At 34.3% G+C, this 16,658-nt stretch overlaps 1 protein-coding gene across 4 annotated transcripts in view; it reads right to left on the reverse strand.

The window, feature by feature from the left end:
- The window catches only part of MLLT10 (MLLT10 histone lysine methyltransferase DOT1L cofactor), a 122,732-nt gene that overhangs the window by 76,415 nt on the left and 29,659 nt on the right, over positions 1–16,658 (reverse strand). For all 4 annotated transcript variants that reach the window (XM_039388507.1, XM_027744710.2, XM_039388508.1 and 1 more), the window contains 4 exons: positions 11,444–11,553; positions 7,226–7,329; positions 4,668–4,761; positions 2,651–2,746 (listed from right to left, as the gene is read on the reverse strand). In XM_039388507.1, the coding sequence (XP_039244441.1) occupies positions 2,651–2,746; positions 4,668–4,761; positions 7,226–7,329; positions 11,444–11,553 (404 nt within the window). The remainder of the gene's footprint in view (positions 1–2,650; positions 2,747–4,667; positions 4,762–7,225; positions 7,330–11,443; positions 11,554–16,658) is intronic.

Here is a 16,658-nt window from a genome sequence, read left to right on the forward strand (position 1 = left end):
TCAAATTCATCATTACAATTAAATCATGCCAAAGGTTTGGTTAAATTTGTTCAGGATTTTTTTTTTATTATTATACCCTTATATATTTGTTAGTAATTTTGTTAGCAGAGTGTCCAGAAGAGACTAACACATTCTATGAAGGAAAACACAGGCTTTCAGCAGTGTCTGTTTGTAAAAATGACAGTTATCTATCTACATCAACATTTTCAGACCAACCTCTTCTTACTCCAATCTAGTATTCCATATGCACAAACAGATAGCTTTTGAGGTCTGAGAAATAAAAACTGTTCCAAGCCACAACTCATACAGCTACTGCTTGGCAAAAGGAAAAGCTTTAACAATGCCTGCAGATCAGATTATCCAAATTTCCAAAGAACAAAACCGAAAGATAAAGAAGAAACTACAGTGGCCACAGGGCACATGGGGTGCCACACACAGAGACACTACTGTATCTGTGAAGAAATATATACATATTTTCATAATATGACAACAATCTAGATTCCAAACAGATCTACAGAAGAGAAAATAAGGAAAGTCACCCTAAAAAATGACCACAGTCCTCCAAGATACTTGATACAGTATATTAAATATACAGTGTAAGACATCACATGGAGAAGGTAATCAAATTTACCAAGAGAATGAGCCTTTATAACACCTACAGTTTACTGACTGAAGATTAGGATTTTGCAAAGAACAGTCTGTTCTTTAACTATAGAATGTGTAAGATTAAAAATGCCAAAGAATCTGTGGCCACAAAAAGGTAGATGATTAACAGCTTTAGGAAACTGCAACTTTATTCACCGCTGGGTGGTTTTAACTCGAATACTGTTCATTATTCTCATGCCATGAGAAACACTGAATGTCAAATAATAGGTTAGTGCTTCAAACTGCATTGCTTCATGTGGTATTGCAGATCATGAGATCTTTTGGATTACCATGTTTCACTTCATGAAAGGTAGAACAAACTTCAATATCCTATTTCTAGCAAATTTTAAGTCACAGAAAAGGGCCAGGACTTGCAAAGGCCACAACATTTACTATTTCTAGAAGGTCTACACCAAAACACTTCCAGAGCAGGAGAAGCTGAGCAGCCAGCTAAAAAAACAGCTGATATATCGACTGAACACACTGCTACAAAGTCCCTCCAAGTATACCCTGAGGACTTCACAAGTATTGTGTGGTCAGAGTATTTTCAGTCAAAGTCATTTAAAAAACAAACAAAACAAAACAAAAAAAGCAACCCAAAAAACATCAGCCCACCAGCTTACAAGTTTTGTCCATGTGAGTAAAAATCCATGCATGTTATTTTGACAAAACATGACCTGAAATATTACTCTGCTGAAAAACTAAGAAAAAAATATGGCAAATATTAGTAAGAGTTTACCTTGCAGTTAATTCTGTAGTCTATAATTCAAGACTGGTTTTTTCTACCAATGTGTTACTAAGAGAAAAAAAAAGTCTGCCAAAACCCCATATGTTTATTATTTTAGCTATAAATTTTGATTTAGAGGTACAACTGCATCGCAGTGCACAATCTCTTCTGCATTACCAGGTGAAGATCAAACTATTCACCTACACCACTAATAAAAATCTAAAGATACTTTGTAGAAGATAATCCAAGAACAACTGGAGATCAACATCCATCCAAAATGGAAGTGATCTTAAAATCCAAATCAAATATTAAGGAGACTAAGAGTCTGAAGTCTGACATTTGTTATTCAATTTCCTTTTACTATAAATATAGCTCCTTTGTACAATACACATTTGGTCAAAGGATTCTTTGATTTCAATTTTTATGTAATGACTTTTAATAATGCAGAACTAAGTTTACTCACAACCACACAAAATTCTATTAAGCTATTAGGATGCACAGGATGTGTGCAAGTGAGCAGTTTTGCATGTATTCTTAGAGGACTAAAAAAGAGCCAAAGCTTTTTTGCATTATTGTGCCATGGTATGTAATCATCCCCTATTGAATTCAGATGACAAATTTTTTATAGACAATTATTAATCCAGCAGTAATAAAAACACAAAATAGTAATCATCATAAATTTAAAATTCCTTTTTTAAAAATATGTGATGTCAAATTGTTAAATGGAATATGCCAACATTAGAAATCACCAGTCAGTTATGTTCTTAGTACCCTCACAGGAAGATTCACAGGTGAGTAACAAGGTCTTTTGCCATCACAGAGGGCTTGACCACCAGTTCCAGTAAAATGTGTCAAGAAGAGATGTCAGTTCTTTGATGAGAGAAAAAGATATAGCAGGGCAAAACATAAAAAACTAGATGCAGCTGTTTAACTGCACCGTCGCTAAAATGTGTACTGCTGGTTTTCTTTCCTACATAGTCACAAAGGGTATACAAGAAAAACTCTAGTGGAAAACTAAAGCAAAGGAAGTTGCATGGAAACAGCCTTTCCAACGACTATGTTCCAGTGCGTATCCCAAAACTGATGATAAACAGTAACAGGAAGCTGCATGTACAAATGCACCCGAAAATCTTTCCTTACTGGATGCTAGTACCTCTATTATTATTCTGTGCTTCAGGAACAAGATTTCCTTCAGGCTTTTCATCAAAAATTAAATTTATCAGAAGCGCTACTATTAAGCAGATGTGCCACATAATTAGCAACGACAAATCCACTTACTTTTTTCTCCTTCTCATGGTGTTTATCCTGAGAGTGAGAGGAAGAATCACTTAAACTTTGATCATATGACCTATTAGATCCCCGTTTGCTCTTTTTCTAAAAAGAGAAAATATATTTATGGACAGAGAAAAGGAACCATTTGAATAAATAAAAAGTATAAAGCATTTCAACTGATAAGATGCCTTATTGCTTGAGAAAAAAAAATTCAGTACTTCAGTTACTGAAAAACTGACACTAATAAAATTCACAAGACTATCTCATGTACACCAGGAAAAAAGCCTAACCCTATATCAACTTTCAGACCTCCCACAAATTTACAAGATATGATTTCCACAGAGAAATGAAATATGCCACTTTTTAAAGGTTAAAAAATGCTAGACACATTTTCATAACATAAAAAAGATGCTGCTGAAGCGAGTATCTCATGAAGCCACAGTGAAGCCCTGACACATGCCTGAAATGCTTTGTGAGGTGGCTGCTTTGTGGCTTCATGACTTATTTATTATTCAAGTGATCTGTCTGTAATATTTTCATTTAAATGGATTAAGAACCAGGATACAGAATGCTGTAGTCATGTATGGGTTTACAAGGAGCACATGTAACTGCCTGTATTTCTGTAATGTCTGAGAGCCTAGTCCAGGACTGAGAATACTTTACACTAGGCCAGGGTTCTAAATGTTTGTTATTTCATCATAACTGAGGCAGCATTATAGACACTTCAGGATGGTGTTTTGTCAACCAATTTTCAGTGGAATAGTAGATATACACCACCCACCATCTTCAGTAGTAAATACTAAGCACTTGTATTTACCAGGCATTAACAGTCACAATAATCCTAAAGAAACTCTGAAACACTTAAAACAATCCTACCAGTCTTTCCTCTTCTTACCACTACGGCTTCATAACGGAAAGCTAACTAATCATATGTCAAATATAGAGTTATGTCTTTATCATTAAACTTGCTTCTGAAATAAACATAAATGTTCTCAATCATAGCAGCACTGCAAAATTCAAATCAAATACGTAACAGTGTAAGGGCTTGCCTTCACTGCTAAGTAATAGATCACTTTTGTCCTTTTGTATATATTTACCTCAAGATAGTAAAAAAAACCCAACTTAGTTTCGTAAGGCCCTGAAAGCCATGACTTATCTTAATTATGAAGCAAATTCATCAGTATTCACTAGAGTAGAGAGATAACCTCACGAAGTTTAACTTCTAGAAAGCTAAAATGGTTGACTTGGCCCCGTGTTATCTCATTGCAACCTATTCAAAAGTCACACTAAGTATTCACCTTTTTTAGCAGTGAAAACAAGTAATCTGCAAGTTTAACTGTACTTACAGCAGTATCTGAACATAAGTCCATATATTTTAATACTCATAATTAACATTTTTTAAACATCAGTAAGTCCTTCAAGTCCACACCCTCACACGTGTACTCAGAAACAGTTATCTGGATCTGTCAAACTGGTAAGGAGTGATACGAAAGATCCCAGAGGTCTGATCCAAAACCTAATGAAATATCTGAGACATTTCAACAGGTTTTGTTTGTTTGTTTTTTAAAAATCAAACCTCAAGTCACTTCCTTAAGGCCATGTATAAGAGAACTTATAGGCAGGGAATATCTGCTGGCTACACAATGAGAGAGAGAACAGAAGATATGGGGAGAAGAGTAACAGAAGCAGAAATAAATGGATGGCTTCTTTACTCCAAAATGGACTAAATTCCTAGAAGGCACCTAAACAAATAGCAAAAGAAAACATTACAGGAACTCAATGAAAAAAAAACACTAAATGTGCATGCTATTTCTGGCAGAGAGGAAAAACCCACACATCTAGAAAGTAACCACTATAAAAATATTTTCAGCTAGTACTTCTGTAACTGTGATTAAAACATTGTTTTAATGAAATACAATCTACTTTTTGAGCTACATGAAAATATTATTTCTAGTGTTAATGGCAATTCAGAGCGAAAAAATAAGTCAGTGACATTTATTTATAGAATTTAACAAATACATACCAGTTTATTAAAATGGTATTTACAGTAGCCACAGTACTGGACGTTATCTGCACCATTGCCTTCCTCTTCACAAAGAAGTCCTGCAAACTGTGCACTAAAAATAAACCAAACAACATTCAAGGAAAGCAAATTTACACCAGCTCGTACCACGATATCACAGCTGATAATGCATGGATACTTATATCTGCAATTAATAAGAGATTTCCACACAAGTGACTTCCAATGGCACATGTGCATAAAACTGACCTTTGTACTCCAGGGAAAAAGATGTATGGTTCACACTTTGGCCTGATGCCTTTTTCAGAGTCTTTAAGCCACTCACACAAGCTTATAGCTACAAAATCTATACTTACTATGCAGCTACTCCCACAAATATAAACCAAGCAATCTACAATGATTCTCACCTCAAATTCAAGCCAAAAATTATCTATGGAAAGAACAGTTTAAAACAAAACTATACTGCAGATCCAAAGGTTTTTTCAGAAGTTGTATACATCCTTCTCTGATATGCCAGGGAAATCACTTTTTTTTTTTTAATTCTAAATAGAACTTGAATTATATAATAAATCAAACCATATTTATTAGTTTAAAATACTATGGCAGGTTAATCTCTTTTAAAAATAACACGACTTAGCAGTTGCTTTGCCTGGGCTAATTATTACCTTATTCTACTACAATTTTTTCAAATCAATTTTGCTTTTCACCATTTTTAATGTTGATTTATTTTCCTTACCAAAATCAACTTAGATATTGGAAAACCAAATATTCGGTTTCATTTTCTATATCATTTTCATTACCATAATAATGCAATGTTACAGTCAAAATGATGCACGGGACTATGAAAATTAAAATAACAATATATAAGGTGGTTTATTTTCACTGCTTTTTAAAAATATGTTCTTGGGAAATTCAGAAATATCACTTCCTAAATACATGCACATCTACAGCAGATACCAACTACAGAAAACATTCAAGAGGGTCTCTTCAAGCAAAGATTTATTGTTCTAAGCTTGGCATACAAAAACCAAATGGAGTAAAACTCATTCTTCATTAGACGTTAGTTTTCTTAATCCCAAATTGATATGCCTTGCCCTGGGTTTTTGCCTTCTGTAGTTGTCACATTTTTCTTCCATTTTTTTTAAACATTACAGAAGCCTCTCAATATCCCCAGCCATAGCACTCTCCTGCTGGATATCATTTTATAGTAAAGACCAAGCTTTTGAATCAAAACATTCTAAAATTTGGTAAGATAAATGTTTTAATTTTTAATGTAATCCTCATGTTCTTCACAGCATTCACTGAAAACAGGGTTTTGGAAGAAAGTAAAAAGATGAAAAGAACTCTTGTATGCAAGAGTTTGAAAGGAAAGGGACCTCGTCATACAAGCACTTAGATGTATACATTTTTTCACATCTGTAAGTAATCCCTTTACATGGTATGCATGCTTTGAGGAACACAATCCATTTTCACCATAAAAAGAAACTTGACATTGATCACATCCAATGAAAAATTAGATGCTTACGAAAGAATAAAACCTGCAACACAGTCAAGAAATTAAAAGAAAAATAAATAAATAAAGTGTTGCCAAGAAATCAGCACTAAAACATAGAAGTAAATCCTTTAAGAGTTGCACAAGACATACAAATTATCACTTAGTTACACTGAAGCAAATACCTTTAAGTAATTTAAGCAGATTTGCAAATACCTTTTCCCTGACTGAACTGGTCATGAAGCAGCATACTGGGGCAGCAGACAGGTAAAGCCACATATTATGTAGCTAAACAGCCTATATAAACCTCCCAGCTACCTACTGCAAAATAACTTCAGCTAAAATTGAAATAACAAATAATGCCTGTAAATTTGGGGGTGGAATTCTTTTTGCCTCCTTTTACATGTTAACGTGCAGTTTAATATAATTATTCAGCCTCTTTTAGAAGTCTATAAAGTGAGACAAGCATCTCCTGAATGCCAGCAAACCTAAATACCGTAAAGTGTAATGAATCAGATGGTGGAGGACACAGCTGTTTTTCTCCGACAGTAATACATGAAATCTGAATATTTCAGAATAGATCTGTACCATTTAGATAAAACCAGTGAGGTGAGTTACCCCCAAAATGTTTGGAAATCTGTACTGGAATGGGTGAATCTAGTGCATTTTTACATGTAGCTCAGTAATTTTCCCACTGATTTACTAAAAGTAAGCATCAAAATCAGTTAGCAGGGTAAATAATGTCTACACACTCCCCTATCCTAATAAATATCATCTAAGAAAAATAACATAAGACCAAGAAAAAAAGCCAACCCCCCCTAAACCTTACTCAGAGGAGCACACACCATTTCATACAACCCAAGGGAGTATTACCAGACAGCTTTTGCAGCACAGCAATATCTACACTGCCACTGCCATATTGTTAGTAAACCCTTTTATAATAAAAGCAAATCACTTTACTATATTTCTTTACTCAAAAATGTACTAAATAAAATACGTTTATTCATCATACTGTGTGCATTGACTCCTTCTGGAACATCAGAGATATTAAATAATAAAATATACTTACCATGTTACGTGAAAAGCTTGTCGACATCCATGCTTATTACATGTCATACAAGCACCAGTGGCTGCTTTACTTTCTCTGCCTTGTTCATCACAAATATAGCATGTCTATCAAAGAGAAAATACTTAACATGATAAGAAGAATACAAATAAGTTCTGTGTTACAGGAGATTCTAGGCTGAGAACTGGATTCTGCAGCTAAGCCTGTATAAGAACTTTTTTATGAAAGTCTAATTCTGCTTGTTTGCAAAAGGAGATCACCTGGTAGACTCTTGGATTCTGTGTAACACTTCACCAGTGTTAAGGCAGTACAAATACTTATTTACTTACATTCCATACCACTATTCAACTACCCAAATGGTTAAACAGCCAAGGGTTAATAGCATTAGGCTTCAAGACTGTCCTTGCCTTCAGCTTTGTGTTTATGTCCTTTTAAGTCTCAATTATTTTCACATTCATTTAACAGAATCTGTATTGGTGGCATTCAGAAACATTAAATTAGACTGAGTGCCTACTGGTACAATATACCATACAGTATACATGAGTGTGTCTACACAATTACACACAGAAAAACTGCAAACTTAAAATTTTTTTGTATGTTGGGTGCAAAGAATTTTCAGAAGTGTCATAGCATGCTTCAAGATACATATGATGCTCAGTTACTTTTAATAAAACTGGTGTTTAAAAGAACTCTACTTTAATTTCAGCGTGACTTGGACAGCCCCATAAACATCTTGGAAACCAATCAAGCAAGAAGCTTCTGCAAACAACACTTAAATAAGTATATCAAACCCAATTCAACCTCCAAAACAAGCTAAAATGAAACCAACCTATCTAGTACCTGAAAATTTTTTTGTAGAATTTTTGTCATTTTATTTGTTTTACTGGGATTCTATGGCAATTTTTAGTATTTTCAAAAACATTCTCAGTAAAACAGAAGAAAAAAATTAAGACGAAAGAAATCCAAATTCCTTCTCATTACTCAATACTTTTCCTTGGTTTTTTTTAACACATGGCAAGTAAACATGCTGTACAGAAGTTTGCTACTATACCAGGCATTGCTACAATCTCTCACCAGCATTCCAGAGAGAAATATCAGGCAAAACTAAATCTGTTTCCATTTTTTCCTGTCCTAACTACCGAAATACCATTTAGAAAGATTCTATATCACATTACATTTATGTGCAAAATGTAACAATTAAAGAATAGATTCTTAATGAAAGTATCATTCAGCACTGGGGCAATTAAGTGTTTGTTTTCAAATGAGAGAGACCCTTGCTGAGTAATAAACATAAATGACACACTGCTTCCTCTGTAGAAATCCCATTACAAGATCTCAGATGAGAAAAGATAAACTTTTTTACGTAAAAAAAAATTGTCTATATTTTAATTTATTGCAATTTTATCATAACCTCCCTTCAGTGCAGCAGAGAATAAGTAGAATAATAAAAAATAAATAACATCAACCAAGGTAGTAGAAAACACAATTGAAAAAAATGGACCAAGATACCACTGAAATAAATATATATATAATGCAAAACCAGCATTACTTAAGACATGAAAATGACTGAAATTCTGAGTTCAGAACAGCCTTTTACGGAGAGTTTTAGAACACTTAACATGAGATGTCAGCTACCTAAAGCATTTTTGTTAATATGCAAGGTTTGAAGGTAGGCAAGTCATTCTTGTACAGTTTCCACAAGACTTTAAAGAAGCATTCCACCCAATAGCTAATATATCCTAAAATCATACCCTATATCCTAACATTTGAAAGATCAGAAAGGGGATAATCCTGCTTAATTCTTTGCCTCGCTTCTTTTGTGCATCAAGGTGGTGTATACTGATAATTCAGTTGTTTGACAGGGTCTGAGACTGGCTGCTTTTTAGCTTTCCATACCATGACCTGACACATTTAGGTTTTAGGGACAAACAAGGTCATGGTCTATCAACCTCATCTTAGTCATTATATTAATTGTAAGTAACTTCAAAGTAAGATACTTCTATAAACAGAGAGCTCAACAGACCTCATAAAACTCAATCTTCATTTACTTTCTGGCTTTTTTTCAGAATTCTGTTTAAAGTTCTTTATTTTTTTCCACACCAAAGCACAGAAAGAAAAGCAATATAAGCATTCCACTTAGTAGGGATGTAGGCCCCATTTCTTCAGCATTTACCCTACATGGAGGGTCTGCATTTCAGGACTTCTTAAACCAATTTACAGTAAAATGACTGAAAAATCACAACAAACAACCAGCTACATTACGAACAAGTTTAAACACAACATGGTAGACTGCTTACTAGTTTTAACAAGCTCAAACTGTATTTCCTACAACAGTCACTAGAAATATAAAACCTGTTTCCTAGTCTTTCACATGAAACAGGGCCAAAGAAGGTTCATCCTCCCGTTCCATGACGAACAGTAAGTTCTCTATAGTTGAGGTCTCAACTTATACCTTCCCTTGGACACACAACAATTCCAGAAGCCTGAGAGCCTTTGTCTTTCTTTCACAAGGAAGACTTTCATGCATTTGCAAATCAATGCAAATGCTACACCTCCAAAACCTCTGGAATGTGGAAGTTTGAAACTCTCAGCGTCCCACCACCTACAATGACACTGCTCTTCCAAGCTCTTAAAGGAAGAGAGTACTCTGACTTCTCCCAAATTCATTGGAAAAGAAGCTTTTGACTCAGCAAGAAAATTTTACTCAAAAAAACACAACAAATATCTTACTTTCTTTAAAGGCAAAATACACATTTTGCAAAGCTGCCTTTATGTTTCTGCCAATACTTTCCCTTCAAAGATTCAAAATATAAACCTTCTTTGCAAAAGCAAAGACAGAAGGAAAGATAAGGCAAAAAAAAACCTTATAAAGCAAAAAGTAATTCAAGAAATAGTTTACTCTAACAGCTACTCAATGGCACTCCCTGATCGCAGAATCAAACCTAGGAATTGTACGGAAATTTCTCATTGTTGCAGCAAGTGCTGAAAGAGAAGTCTAACAGCTCCCTTCACTACCAGGCAAATCAAAGGCACTTATTTTTTTATCAGTTCTTAGAAGAGATTCCTAAAATCCGTAATTATATTCAATTATCACATAGTTTCAAATGAACCTGAAAGAGACAACTAAAGCTGACATAAAACAAAAAGATACTATCCATGCATAACCATCCAATAACAAACACCTCCTAAATAGAAGAGCAACTAGTAATCCATTTCTTTTTGGAAGCAACTGTATAGGAAGAGCTTTCCTGATAGCTAACCCACTAAATAAATCATTCAGTGGATTTGTTATGTAATGTGATGGGTTTTACCCCAGAAGGAGGCAAACTTCAGGAAAATAGCAGCCAAATGTCTCTGTATTGACAAGCCTCATGCTTTAGTGTCTGCTGCATTTCTTCTTGCATTTAAGATTACTGTACTTGTTAATTCTGCATATTTTGCAGTGTTTAGTAAAGAAAAAAGTGCACAGAAAAAAAACCATGGTAAATTAAGCACTATCTCCTGGCAGAACTCCAAAGATGTTTATTTGAAAGACCACTATATAAATTTTCCCTCCTGGTAACTTTCTTTGGCCTCTATTTTCCCCTGATTCTATGTGCTAGTGCACTGTTTCATTGCTTTGCCTTTTGGATTTTTTATTTAAAGTCTCACCACACTTTATAAAACATTCCATCTCACTGACACTTATTTAGGAGCAGTTCTTTTATAAGCAAATAATCCCACTAAAGTGAATACTGTTTACAAAGGCAAAAGTCCTTTCCAAATGTCCTCTGCAAACTCCTGTCTTAATATATTAGCATACCTTTTCTTCCTAAAAGGAATGTTTATGAACTTATTTATGTTCATATCGACACTTAAAACAGCAGGACTTTGTGGTAATTAATAATAACATTTCAAATAAACTGTAACAGTATTTTAATCTATAGGAAATATTTCACATTCCTTTCAAAATAAACTGTTATTCAAAGATCACAATATTTTTAATTAACAAAATCAGTAAAAGACTAATGAGACATGGCAGATAACATTACAGCCTAATTTAATAATATAGTTTTATTAATTCTTCAATTTACCATAAAGTCATAGCAGAAAACATAGAGCAGTACTGCACACATATATTAATTTTATATAAAGCGCATTCTAAGAAGTGTAGTTTTATATTACTAAAGCTCACAAATTTTAAAATAAATACATCAGATATAAAAAGACATATAATTATACCTTATTATAACGATCATGAGGAACAGACTGCAACACGATAGGTTCCATTGTAGAAACATTTGCAAACTGCACCTCGGGAATGTACAGAGCACAAACCACATGAGCCCAACCTACAAAAAGTTATAATTGTATTTAATTTTAATGTTTTCTAGAAGCTCAAAAGACATTTCAATTATAGTACAAAGAATCTTCTGCAACACTTTTTCTTCCATGGACTACTTTAACTGTTTAGAATATTACAGGCATTATGTTTACATTTCATTTTTGTTATCCAAAGTTTAAATGAGCTGTAATACATTTTTTAATTTAGTCAGGGGAGAATTTATACAAGTAATACTCCATGAAATTCAAATACTAATGATTTATACAGTGACACACAAACGGAAAAACAGATTAGTCTTAAAATTTCTTGGATTAACAGTCATTGCATAAAAGCTATGCAAATTCCTGCAAAAGGGAAATATCATCTGACCAAACTAATATTCAAGGAAGCCTTACCATCATAGGAAACTTCTATGTATAATTTTTACTTAAACAATGTCATTTTGATTAGAATAGATTCCTGTTTTCTTTCTACAGAAGGAAATCCCAACACATACACACACCCCCACATACCCCTCTGTGAAATCTCTTCTTTTCCTTCTGTAAAGGTGTGCCCAGCTCATTTTTTCATAGGAATACAAACTCCTATATCCAGTCCTATTCTAACTCATTAATTTGGGGGCATCAATAAATGGTTAGTTACTTACCATACTGACTTTAACAACATTTTGAGAAACCAAGGTTCCTAATTGCCTAACATTTGGTTGGATGAGGCTGGGGGGAAACACCAATTCTACTACTTGGAAGCCTTTTTTCAATACTAAGATGCTGAGAGTTGTTGGTTTGTTCCAGTGGACGACTGTTTGCTGTAACTGTAAATTTAGCAGAAGCTGCTATACAGCTAACCCAACATATTGCTATACTGACACTAATAACAGGATTATTAAGAGTAATAACACCTCATCTGAAAGTGAATTTGCTGTGGCTAATCATTTGACGTGAATTCTGCCCTTTCCCAAGAGGAAAACTAAAGTCTCTCATCAAAAGACCTTCAGTATGCTTTAAAAATAACTGTGCTTTCCTCGTACCCAGGCTTACTTGTATGCAAACATTAAGGACAAAAAATGACAGACTCATATAATTAGATGATCTAGCAGATTATTAGATTAGGCAAGCAAAGTAAATTATCACTGTGTAAATGCATGCTATAATGAAAGAAAAAGACAACAGTAATAAAAAAACCCCACACAAACCCTACCATACTGCCTCACTGCAGGTCTTTTTGAGATTTGTTTTCATCTTGGATTTTCCCTTCTCAACTACTCTAATGAATCTAAAGGGTTTTTATTTTGTCACCTAAGTGTACTTTGATTCAAACTGAGCTAAACACAAAACTGTATTTGCTTACACTAGTATTGTTGACACTCTGGAATGATATTTAGAATAAAAAGCACATATGCCATTCCAGAGGCTTTTCTTAAGGCACAAATCTTCTCCAGTTGCTTCCAATGGATCTGTGTTCCCCCTTCCTGTTTACTAAATTGGTAGTTATAATTTCTATAGAAAACGAAAAGTGCATGCACACAACAGTATATCACACATATCATGCTAGTATTTCAACTGCAACGAAATACAATATCTCTGCTGCTTCATTATTTTATTCACAGATAGTTTCACTAAGTAAGTGTTATAAGGGTTTTCTAAGATTTGCAACCTGCAAATGCCAGAGCCATTTTACTGAAGAGAAATAAATGTTAACATGGTGTTAATGGAAATATTTATCTTTAAAAAGAAACACCATTCATCTAATAAAGCCATTAAGCCAATAGAAAAGTGACACTAAGATTTGGGAAAAAAAAATCCTTCTTCAGTTAGCTACACATAATCAGATGGCAAAAGCTTTTATTTCAGATGTATTTCAGTACAGTAACCTGTACTCCAGTTACCCTTACACATAATGAAAAATTATTATGTAAATATACAAAATATACCAGACATTAAAAAAAATCACTTACGAAGCCAACTGAAATTTAGGTAAAGAATTTTCGCTACAAGAAACCAGTTTCAGAAGTAACTTTACCTGAATACTGCTTCACAACTATCCAAAAAAACCTGAAAATCCAAACCCTATAAGCTTAACATACTGCTATTTCCAAAATATAAAGTGCACATCCAGGATACCTGTGGGCAGTGGCCCCCTTTCATCTTTCATGGGAACAAACCCAGTATCTGTACAACAAAACAAATGAGATACCACAGCAGTAATGCACTTTTTGAACAAGGGGTCAGTAAGAGCCCAGAGAATTGACAACAAGGGACATTTTCCATTGGTTTCCATCTGGCACCTTCAGATTCCAGATAATCTGACCTTGCTGAAAAATCACAGTCTGTTCAACAATAATTTAACCATAATGGTGGTTGCAGCATTCCTATTACCAGCCTCAAATGCCTCCATCAAAAAGAAGCCTAACTCCAGGACCAGCTCCCACTAGGATTCACACGCCCTGTACATAACTTCTCAAATATTCTTTTGCCCAAAGTTTAATTGGTGAAGAAATATAGAATTCTTAGAGAGCAACAACCAGCTCTCCTGGAAAAGTCGAAAGAGACAAAGGAGCAGCAGCTGTCCCTGAAGAAAGAGTAAGGAAGGTATTTTTCCATAACAAGTGTGGTTAAGGACTGGTTGTCTAAAGGTGCTGTGGAATCTCCACCTTTGAAGAACTCAACGTCTCTAGACTCCTCCACAAAATTTTTGAACTTAAGGGAGGTCAAGCAGATTCAGTTTTGCCATGTAAGGACCGAACAGTAGTGGAGGAAAATGGAAAAGGAAGTAAACAACCACCATTTTCTTAAGCATCAAAAGACTACTTGCAATTGTTACAAGGATAAGCATTAGAAGTCAGGACACCTACAGCCAAACAAAGTGAGTGTGAGACCTCTCCTCTGTCTCACTGGTGAAAGAAGGAGCTACTAGCATGGAAACAGACTTCTTACGTTTTCTGCAAAAAGAGTGCTCTTGAACAAATAACACAGCGCAAGAACTCCTTCCCAACCCTCTGCTGACACTTCCTTCTCTTGTAGACAACTACTCTCCAGTTGAGCACAGAGCTCAGAATCCCAACAGAATAAAGGACCTATTGCCATGTCCAGAGTTGAGTGCTTCTGTCTACTGTTTCCTACTGGATGACAATTGTCTACTTTGTCTGCGGAGATAATGAAACATTCTAAAGAGACATCCATTCAAACTGTACATAAAAGCCCAAAAAGTAAGAAAGCATTTAAAAGGATGTATGATATTAAAGACAACATTAAATTCATATTTTTCAATTTATTCCATCCAAGCCATAAAGATTGCACTATAAACTTCCTATTCAAATCACTTGTTACATTATTCTTAGGCGACTATAATTTCATCAGCAACTATACATCTTTCCCCTCCTTCCCACCTAGGAATGAAAAAATCATCATTAAATCCAGTCCTTTTGAGCTTTACAAATGTTTAACTGTGAAAAATACTGCTGTACATCCATGTTTTAGATTTTAAAATAAAAACCTCCAATAGCACTGTTCTACACATTCAACAACATGTAAAATATTCTCACTACTTTCTGTTGCAACTGAAATCATTTTATCAGCATTCCTCTTCAGCCAAATACCCCACAGAAATAACAGCAAGATACTCTTATTTTTTCCTAATTGTTCTCCAAAGTTAGCCAGGAAACTCGTGCCATTTTTGAGATCACTTTTGTTCCAAATGAGTTTATTAAACCCATTTTTATAAACCATATCATTTACTGTTTAAATCAATTACAAGCTTCCATTCACTTTAATTGTGCATGGTTTGAATCCAAACAAATGGTCACAGATTTTATTATTCACTTTAATTTTACTTATGAAACTTGCAGTAATTGCTAACAAACTCTATTCCCACTAAATACTTCAATTCACTTTTGTGACTTCAATTTACTTTTGGACTTCTGCCCTTTCAGGACAACTTTAACTGGAAGGGAGGGACATACATTTTTGCAAATGCAGGTATTGGCAGCTTGCAAAATGTTCTTAAAATTTTCTCTATACTCAAGATTACTTTGTTTCATTTTGGTTTTGTTATTTACCTTACTATTTTTCAAGCTTTGAGAAAGTGGCCAGTTGACATATGTGCCTTCTCAGTAATAGTATTTTTACAAGATAACAATGCCTGGCTTGCTTACTTTAAAATAAACTTAATTTCTTTTTTTTAAACTAAAGCCTAAGAAATGTATCACAACGATTCAAATCAGCCATCAAGTTTGCTTGTTTCTGTGCATTCTTATCAGAACTGCTTTCTCTGAAACTGCTGGAAAAAGCCCCTCAGGCTACCACGGACTGACAGACTCAGTGCCTTTTTTGCTTTAAACAATCCAATATTCTACAATAATCAATGTCTCCATCCACAAACTGTAAAACATCATCAGTGTTTAGTTTTTACTTACTGGTGATAGACAAATTAAAGTTAGAAATATTTAATTCAACTGTGCTTTCAAGTTCAATAACTTCAGGAAATGCTGCTTACATTTAAAGAAAATGCTTTCTAAGAAAACATCACATAAATATAACTAAGACATTTTCTTTTGAAGAGATTTTAGAAACAATTCTACCAACGTTAAAACACATAAGCTAATTCCAAGATCTACTTCAGCAACAACCATTTTTTCCAATATCAGATATTGGAAATTCTTGCTGAAAAGTCTTCAAAGTTTAAATACAGCTTATGAAACTTCCAGCATTTCACTTGAGTCCTTTTTAATTGTGATTTATCCCTCAGAAAGACACTCTACTGAATTTTGCCAATTTTTAAGTTTCGCTCTAGGTCACAAAATGTTTAATTACCACCATAGAACTATCCAAATTTTACCAGTCTTTCACTGAGATTTTTATTTCCAGTGCCTGATTTTTCACTCAGTGAAAACCTAGCAGTACATATTTAGCAGGTATAATTTCATTGTGCATTGTTCATTAACATTCAGAGCAACAACGCTCAGACTCCAGACCCCTAGTTGATCTATCCTAATGTGACAGAGAACAAGGAACTCCTAACAATTTCATTACCAGCAGACACAAGACTGTTGCCAACAAAGAACCTCATAAGTAGAAGCAAACTCGACCAAAGTAAGCTAAAATTAACAAAGAAAAC

Source organism: Pipra filicauda, unplaced genomic scaffold (assembly GCF_003945595.2).
Source record: "Pipra filicauda isolate LSUMZ 115617 unplaced genomic scaffold, ASM394559v2 scaffold65_size3143899_pilon, whole genome shotgun sequence".
Lineage (NCBI taxonomy): Eukaryota > Metazoa > Chordata > Aves > Passeriformes > Pipridae > Pipra > Pipra filicauda.